Source organism: Falco punctatus, assembly GCF_963210335.1.
Source record: "Falco punctatus genome assembly, chromosome: 1".
Lineage (NCBI taxonomy): Eukaryota > Metazoa > Chordata > Aves > Falconiformes > Falconidae > Falco > Falco punctatus.
The window spans coordinates 96658175-96667844 of record NC_137580.1 but is presented as its reverse complement, the minus strand read 5'-3'; the positions used below and the strand labels follow the sequence as shown (position 1 = coordinate 96667844).

Sequence of the window (9670 nt, the reverse complement as noted above, 5' to 3'; positions counted from 1 at the left end):
TAGCCTTGGATTTGAGTTGGCCTTAGAAGGAGAAAGCCTTGGGACCTCTTAGGACCTCCTTCCATCTCTTGCCTCCACCCCTTCGTCTCTGCTGCTGTCAGTGTCTTTCATTCAGGTATTACTCTCCCACCTGTACCTCCCTTCCCATCAAAATAACCATGACCCCCATTTGTAACACATTTTAATTTTTTGCAGAAGGAAAAGCACCAGAAAAAAGACAGAAATCCCCACTCACCCACCCACCCACCCAGTCCCATCTGTACCTGATTTCCTGCACAGGCTCAGGGCTGACCTCAATGCTTTCTCCAAAAAACACAGGATGCATTCGAGGCCTCATCTCTGGCATGGATGGGTTCAGGAGCAGGTAAGGCATCTGCAGGGAAGAAGAGCACATCAAGTGTTGGGGCACAACAGCTGAGGCTGGCACAGTTCATAATGTGCTGTGGCTAGCAGATGAGCAGCCAGCAGCAACGCGTTCAGTGCTGGCAGGAGACACCAGTGCCTCCAACCCTGCTGAACTCCATCTCCCCGGAATCCTGTGGGTACACTGCAAGTGACAGGCTCTTTGGCAATGAGAACAGGTGACTGTGGCAGCAGCATCAGAACCAACTTTGTTTCATGCAAGCTAAGCTCGCCTTGCTTGCACTCTCAGCGTCACTCAGCTCCTCCTTTGCAGTCCCTGTCTCTTCCAGGTTTGTAGCAGGGCCCCAGGCTAGCGGAGTGTTGATGGCACGGAGGAAGGCACTGTTCTCCACCCTGAAAGGGGAGCACCATTGTCAATTTGCCAAAAAACAGCCTTGAGGTGGCTGGCAGAGAACGGGGCCATTAACCCCCATCCTCACACAGAGAAGCCTTGCTCAGGCCTTGTAATTAAGATGCCCTGACTTTCTGATCTGCCACTCGTGGCTGTGTCAATATTCAGGCTGACTTCCAGTTCCCAGGGCTGATGCTGCCCTCCACCCACCACCACCACCACTGCCCTCTGCGCAGCACATCTCCCAGGTAAGCAGCTCTGCCCACATCTCCGGTGTTCCATGCTGCAGGATCTGTCCGTTGAAATTCAGCCCTTCCTTTCCTTCTTCCTTTCTTGTATCTCATAAGAACTGTAATTGTTTGTGGGTTTTCTTTAGTCCTGATGTTGCCTTCACTGTTATGAATAAACAAGTCTTACAACAACGCCAAGTGCACCAGCATGGTGAAGTGCTCCAAGTCTGATGTAACACAGATAGGGCCTGTCTGCTGACTTAAAGGATGCTCATCTACTGAGGTGAGGTGTGTATGTATTTATATACATATATATATATGCCGAAAATAATGTATCCCTTGAAAGATCTAGCGTGGCAAGTGGTAGACTTGCTGAAGTCTCTGTGCCAAAAACGGTGTCATGCTCCAAGGGACACTGCAGTTAACCGTGCACGGCTGAGTGTGGGGTGAGACGCTGGGGCATCTTGCGGCCTCTGCAGTGCAGGAAACCAGTTTCAAGCCAGGACTTTTCAATGAATGGAACTGCTCCAATTCATGACACTGAAACCTGGACTTTTAAGACTAATTACACCCTGAAGTTACTCTGACAAATTGTTACAGTCCAGCCTAGGCTCCTCTGCCCACCACAAAAATGAGTAATCCTACTTGTCTATACTGGAGTGCTCTTAAATATCGGTTCCCAAATATAGGGATCCTGTGTTTGGTGTCTGGACCAAGCCCAGCAGCTAATTAAGCCTAATCCTGCCCTCCTGGAAAAATATCATTGCAGGTTTTGGTCCCTGCTACCACTTTTCTGTCAGCAGTATGACAGACGGGGACACAGGATCTCTTTAAAGGAGATGGCTAGCAGTCTCTGTGCAGGGTTGAGAGGTGTCCAGATGGCTGAAAAGTTCATGGAGTTTTTCTGCCTTCCACCATGCGTAGGCTGTATGTGCTAGAACCACAGCCATATTTCACCAGTGTAAATCGGTACAATCATCTCAGGACGCACAGAATCCACTGATGGTAGCTGAGGACACAGCTCTTGTATTGGCTTGCTCTTTGCATGCTACTCCTTTTTACCTTGCTGAGCATCTTCTGGTTGGGTGATAGAGGAGAGAACACTGGAGCTGTGACCTGGTTCCTATGGCAGTGCTGGGTAAGAGGTATTGCAGCTTGTGCCCTACCCTGTACAACACACAGGTCCCCAAATGCTTGCCAGTTTATCCTTCATGCTGGTGTTAAATGGCAAAGCTCTGATGAGTCCACTCAACAGCATCAGATCCCACTAGCTGAGGTCTGACTTTCTCTAGTGGCTTGGGCTTTCTGCCTTAGGCTAAGGCAAAAAATGTCATTGCTTCATCTGAATTTGCCAAGCCCTTCAATTCTGTGTCCCAAAGCCACAAAGCTGTTTACCCTTTCCACACTGAAATATCCCTGCAGTTTACTACTGCGTTAAACTGTAAAGTAAAAGGGCCAACTCCTCTTTTTGATTTAATATTTCTGTTCCATTGTCAAAAAAAAAAGACAGTATTTGCATAGGTATGGGGGGAAAAAAATATATACATATATATAGACACCCTCACCACCAAACACTAGCCAAAAGGCAAAGTTCATTCTTGGACTGCTTTCAACACTCTTCACAGGGGAGGGAAAGGGCAGGCTTTCTGGTCGTAAATAAAGCTCTTTGCTTCTGAAATGTGAAATTGTTTACATCAGACATGCCTTAGTTCACAAGGGTGCAGATTTCCAGCTTTTAACAGTCTGCACAAGGCCAGAGCTCTTCCTAAAGAGATCTTGTACATGAGGAGAGGTTCATTTGGGCGCAGGAGTCCAACACCACGTGCACATGCATTCATGGGCTCTGAAAACAGCAGGCGAGGTGGCCTTTTGGGGGTTCACCTGCAGGGAGATGCACATTGCTTTAACTGGTGAAGGAAGAAAGGCTGGGGATACATGTCCCTTCTTCAGGAGACTTCTCTTTGTCTTTATACTCCTGTGGCCATACTTGACATTGGCAAAACTCCAGCTGAGAACCTGCCCTCTTTTTACACTGGGCCCACTTAAGAGGAGGTCTTGTCCAAAAGGCCCCAAACTGGTCTCTGCTTGCAGGTGAGATGAGAAAATTATCACCTCTGACCCTCCCTTTGAAAAGCTCAGCTCAGCAGGTGTTTCCAGCTTCCTAGATGAAACACTGGATTTGCAGAGGGCAGAAGGGTGGGCCTTGTCCTGTAACGTGAAGAGCAGACCTAAAGATATGATGCCTCTTAACTGATAAATATTTGAATGTCCTATTTTTATCATGAACCATGACTCTCACAAAACAATGCTGACTTTTAAGTGGTTTGGGCTTTTATATTCCGAAGACAATGCTGCTGAACAGGGTGCAGGTTTGCAAGAGGCTCTGAAAGGAAAGCCTTTAAATACCACTGCCTCTTCCAGGACCACACAGATTTTTTTTGGAGGGCGTGCACCCACGTCCATGCCCAGCTCCATCTTCTTTTGTGTGACTGGCAGCCTAAGAAAGTGCATCTGGAGTGCTCCGTACACCCTGCTCTCTTCATGAACTGCCTTTGGGGAGCCTTTGCCGTGCTCACCTTGGCTGGGAAGGGGCAGTAGTTCTGAGTGTAACCAGCAAGCTGGTGGTTTGCTGTTTCCCCTATCGGGGAAAGCAGGTCACAGCCACCAAAGACAGTTTCACACTCTGTATCAACCATCCAAAAAGTGGAGAGGCAGAAGGGAATTGGGAAGGCTCTTCTGTCCCAGCTTCTAAACAACCAATGTTTTCAGGCCGTGCTGTCAAAACTGATTGCAAACTTAGATAACCAGAAAAAAGGCTGGGAGGCACTCGTCTGAGCTGCATAGGCACCCCAATGTTGTCTTACTGTGAGTTTAGGCTATGCGAGTACCTTCTTTACTTTACTGGCCAGGGACAAGTGAAGATTGGGTAATATGGAACAGCTGTGAATTAAGATGCTTTTCAGATCCAGACTAGCTTGCTAGAATGCAAGTGACAAACTTGGGTGGATGGTAGCCACGAGCTTCTTGCCTAGATTAATGCAGGAGAAATCCAGATTTCTTAACCATTCCGAAAGGGGATCTGTAAAGTGCAGTTTTAAAGAAGCAGTTTCAAAGAAGCTTTTTCAGTGCCTCCAGGCAAGCAGATCTTCACACTTCTTGCTAACATATGCTGACACTAAGCATGGTCTAAACATACCTAGAGATGAGGATGCAGGAGGCGAGGTCCTTCCTGTGGAATGTTCCAGCAGGAACATGGCCGGGGTATTTGGCCCCCAGCATTTGTATGGGGACAGGCTGCACAGTGCAGGGTGCCAGGGTGCTGCTCAGTCAGAGCATGGGCACAGAGGCAAATGGTGCCTGTTGAAATCACATGTCCCATGGCAGGGAAATCATGTGTCCCGTGGCAGGGCACAGGAAACAAGGATGTGCTGCAGAAACCCCACCAGTGTGCATGGAGAAACGAGGCTCTGTCATGCATGACAATCAATCAGAGTCAAGAAGTTGCCACCGAATTTGGTGACAGCCGGATTAAGTCTTCTCCAGGTTAGTTCTGGATGGAGTGGTGGTGATGAGACTGTTTCCATTGTGGGTTATAGTTTACCTTGCTCAGGGCAAGGGAAGGGTGACAAAAGGCATTCATTTCCTAATGCATTTCATATGCAGTAAACAACCGCCAGCTTCAGACCTGCAGGCTTGGCTTGATTCATTTAGAAAGCTCCAACAATTATGGACTTGACAAGCCAAAGCCATGAACTTCTACCACTCATAAGAGACCATGACAGATTCCCACTTATCTACCACGAGTAGTACCATGAGCTGCTGCAGGTCAGAAACCTTGAAGTCACCTGCAAGTCTGCACATGGAAGATGTAAATAACTTACAAAGCGCAGTCTGAAAACAGAAATCATACTAAGACCCTGCAGTCTGCTCACCAAACAAGCAACTGAATCGTTTGCACAGAGTGAAAGGGTCATTAAGAGGTTTTACACTGCAGCAACTGGAAGGCACTTCAGATGACATTTTGTTTTACCTCCAGTGATGTTCTGAAATGTCTGCTCCTGCATCTCACCTGGAGTTGGGAAGTAAGGAACAGGGGATATGAGCTTTCCAAAAGATTTGTCTTTGGAGCTGAAATGTTATATGTTTGGCACATGTCAAAAGCTGGCTTTTTGGCAACAGTTTGACACCAGCTCCTTCCAATCTGTTTTAAGGTAAAAACAGAACAAAAATGTTCTGCCTGTCAAAAAAAATACTGACTCAATTCTTTTTCCTTCCGCACAGGAATGGTTGAAAGAAGAGGAACACTGGACTTCTGAGCTCCCTTGAGAAAATTATGATCCTTGGCTCATTTCTAGCAATCACTCAGCGATCTCCAGGCACTTCACAAATAAGGTGAGATTCATTATTGCCCTGCACCACAGATGGGCTGGCAGTGAACAGAGTTTGTTGCAACACTACTGGGGGTCACTGGTGGTGAGGAAGAGAAACCCACGTGTCCTTAGACCAGGCTGTCCATAAGTAATTCACAGACAAGGTCTGTCTGTCCAAAGAACAAACCCTAGGGTTACTGTGCTGGAAGGCTGCAGCTGGGACCTGATTAATCTGTCCCCAGTAACTGGAGCCGTGCTGCTATTTCTCAGTTGCAGCTCTGCAAAAGCCACCACAACCCTGTAATGTCTACACAGGGAAAGGAGTCTGGTAGTCCAGGAAGGCTGAGGAGGTAAAAGGGAAGATACTAGAAAGATTAAAAGGCAAGCCCCATATGTGCATGTTAGGACCTCAGAACAGAGCCAAGGTGAAAATTAAGCAGTAAATGTGCTATCATTTTCATTTCCTTTCCACCACATAATTTGTTTCAACCAGCAAAGAGTTACAGTATTATTAAAAAGTTGAAGTGCTTTCTTGCTTGGCTGCATTTTTCCCTCTGTCTTAACTCTGATGCCTTTCAGGCATGTAATGGCCTGGGCTGCTAAACTCTGCTTTTTTCAAGTAGCACATAGATAAACACAGATAAAATTGGTTGCTGAAGAGAATTCAGTCTACAGCTAACCAACAGCACTTCCTTTGCGGTGGCATATTGTGGGGGGCTCTCACTTTAGGACACACAACCTTCAGCTCCATGTCATTGCTTCGTACCTGACATGAGTGCCATCTCAGTGACTGGTTCCCAGGGGTATTTAGATTGCAGAATTCCAAACAACACCAAAAATAATACAGTGGGCAGAATAATGTTATTTTACCCCTAACAGTTATTTAGAGTCAGTGGGCTCTGTTAAGATACTTTGTAATTGGGATACTTTACAAGAATGGAAGCAGAGTTATCAAATAGTGAACAACGATAAGGAAAAAAGTGCCATGAAACTAGCCTGAAATGTACCAACTGTTCTTTAGCTTCCAAATTCCAGGCAGCAAAGCAACAAAAAGGAAAGGAAATTGATGTCACTTGAAATAAATAACCCCCCCAAAAAAACCTTCTCCAGAAAGCACAAAGAGCAGAACTGATCGACTCCTTTTGCTACGGTCATTATGTGGAAGGCACTAAGATGTGGCATTATATCCCTAGGGACTGTAAGGGGAAAGAGTTTTCCAAGCATCAGGGCTGCAAACATGATGGTTTCCCTAATTCCCAGCTCCTAACTTAGCTAGGGCATAAGCAAATCTCTCACCACTTTTTCCCACTATGGTAACATGTCAGGTCCATGAAAATGTCACTTTACTCAGCTGTTATTTACAGCTGTAATGAAAGATCTGGCTGAGTTATTTGACACACATCTACATTCTCCGTTCTAGCTGATAAGCAGTATTTGTTTAACAGACCATTTATTTTCCCAATATCTTCACGTATTGCACATTACAAGCAATTTATACTGGAGCTGGATGAGATTATATTTGGAGGTGATAACAGTAAATGCAGACTGCAGGTAGAAAGCAGGGCTTTATTATTTCAAAGAATTATATCCTTCCTGCCTATCTCCCTTTTCTCTTCCAAGTGGGAAATGGGTGCTCCTTTGCTTATCGTCCACAGCATCGCTCAGGGACACAATGGAAATTAAACACCTAGAAGACACCACCCTAGATACAGCCACAGTTTTCGGAGCAGATGATGAGACCCCGACGACTGTTCCCCAGATCTGCCCAGAAGTGACCCACTCCCCCTCCTTTGCCGCTGGCGTTGAACCATGGAGGAAAAGGAGCGGGTGCATGTTCAGAACTGGACAGGGCTGAGGGACAGGGGACAGCCAGGTGAGGTTTGTGTGTGCCAGGAGCAGATGCAGCGTTAAACCGAAACCACTGCCCACCCCTGCCAAGGGATTCCTGCAGGATTCCACCCCATGGGAGCAGTTCAGAAGTGGGTCAGGATGCTGGGCTGCAAATGCCAGCCCCTGAGGTAAGCCCTGCTGCTGTGCCAGATGGGTGCCTCACTTCCCACAAGCCTGGGGCTTTCCCCAGAGCTGCTGGGACCCACACGGGCTTGGAGAGTCATGTCACCCACTTAGTGTGTGGGCTGCAGGCTGGCTCAGGTTGGGGTGCTGGGCCTTTCTCTCACATGTGCTTTTACTGTACATCTTGGCAGGTCTGGAAGTTATATATTGCCTGGAAACCCTTTGATGGCCATGTTCCCCACCCTGTCCTCCTCACAAGACGGTCCTCCTTCCTGGAGCACTTTCAGTGTAGGATGAGATGCTGGCGCTGTGACCCAAGAGCTCTTCAAAATGTAGCATATCAGGAAAGTGTTTGGTTGTTTTTTTAATATCAGCCATAAATTCAATAGGGTTGGCACACATGCCAACCTGGACCCCATTGTTGGGACTATGCCTGTGAAGGCTGTGCCAAGGTATCCTCTGCACTTGAGATGAAGCTGGAATCTCCTTCCACCACACAAGACTGATTCTGGCACAGCACTTGTCCAACACAACTCCTGAACATAAGTAGAAATTCCCTATGTAGGGGCATTCATCTGACAGCTGATCCACTGGGATATAGTCCTACAGAAGTCAGTGTTCAGTGAGGAAGGTTGAATGCACAAATACTTGAGTCCTTCAGGTAAAAAGGAACTTGCTGCAGTGGCGGAATTCATTGCAGTGGCAACAGTGTTGGGAAGGGTTAAGAAGTCTGCTGCTTCAAGAAGGCATGACTGATAGTTCTGCAGACAAACATGATCCCAATCTCCCCAATATCCATTAGGAGTTACGCTATTGAATGCAAAGCGCTTACTTCAGCACAGCTCAAAAGCAGTTCTTGTAGCCTAAAACTATATTTCAGGGCAACAATAACAGGGAAAACTAAGCAGATTTGGCTACTTTGAGGTACCCTTCCAGCAACTGTTTCTTTGTACATATTATCAGAGATCTATTTCACTGCATTTATGTTCCTTTTGGCCCAGCATTACACACAAAGCCTAGAGGATTCAGTAACCCAGGTTCTAAGAATCAATTTACCTAGTTCTGCCTTTTTAATCTGAAATGTAATTAAAAGTCACCTTCTATTTTCATTAGGATATTTGCATTTAAGCACAAAACAATTGACAAATTCCCTACATGGATTTTATTTGAAGACGTAAAAGCCAGTTTCTCCTGCACTGCAAGTAAAATGCAAAGAAAAAGAGTCCCTAAATGGTGTTGAACTTGTGGTATTTATGACTCTGGCCCTAAATTGCCTTTCCTATTTTCTTGGATCCCAAAGCTGTAGCCAAATTGGCTGGTTAAATGTGAATAAATGGTGCATTGTCTTTGAAACAAAGTTGTGCTTATTAAAGAGAAGAGAGTTTGCTTTTTCAGAGTCACAGTTAATAACACAAAGCAGAGAGAGAACAGATTTTACACACAAGGAAGTCTTCAATAAGGGCACGCAATCACATTTTAGTCTGTATAAGAGCTGTCCTAGAGCAGAAAAATTCTTCAACATATTTGTTAAGTTAGAGCAAAATAGCTGACTGCAAAAGAACACAACTGGGTTCAGACTGGTGGTTTTGATAGGTCTGCAGCAAGGAATAGCATGAAATACTTCCCACAGATCTGGAATGTTGTTTTCTTCACCTGACAGCAATTTATTGTAACTGTACATACTAGAATTTTGGCCGTTAGTGACTTAGCATGTATATGGTTTTATAGTATTACAACACAAAGAGTGCAGGCTGCATTCCTGGCTCTGTCACGTTCATAAGCAAAACAAACACCAATGTAACAGGCGATTAAAAAAAGCATGCCTTGGTGTGCAAATAGCTGCAATTATTGATTTGCCAATTCTGCATGCTCTGATGAACAGCAGAGTAGTAGAGTTAAACAGAAGCACATTCATGGATTGCATAATTGCTCATAGATCTGCAAGTCCTTGTTAAATGGCAAGATTAAAGCTAATTAGACACTGAAATTTAGAAGTATGAAACAAGCAATGCTCTCCTTATTTTTCCTGCTTTCTTAGTAACAGCTGCAAGTACAGTATTTGCAGGGTGGAAATGAGAAGTGAAACTCTCTGCACAGTCCAATAGAGTGAAAGTTCCAATTTACTTCATTACTTTGCAGCATACCAAACAGAGTTAAAGAGCACAGTCCTGCACCACTCCAAATAATACAGTCAAATTGGTTTCAGTGTCAGGATCTCTGCAACCTGCTGTACCTACTAAGGGCAAGGAAACATCCACAATATATGAAACCCATACTCTAACAACAGCAGCCCAGGGCTACCC

The 9670-nt window shown here is 45.6% G+C and overlaps 1 protein-coding gene across 2 annotated transcripts in view; it reads right to left on the bottom strand.

Moving 5' to 3' along the window:
• Positions 1-9670, bottom strand: part of RFLNA (refilin A) — a 34179-nt gene that overhangs the window by 21195 nt on the left and 3314 nt on the right. For both annotated transcript variants that reach the window (XR_013924682.1, XM_080370785.1), the window contains exon 2: positions 264-373. Coding sequence is in view for 1 of the 2 variants with exons in the window: in XM_080370785.1 (XP_080226911.1) it covers positions 264-373 (110 nt within the window). In the remaining variant the exon portion in view is untranslated. The remainder of the gene's footprint in view (positions 1-263; positions 374-9670) is intronic.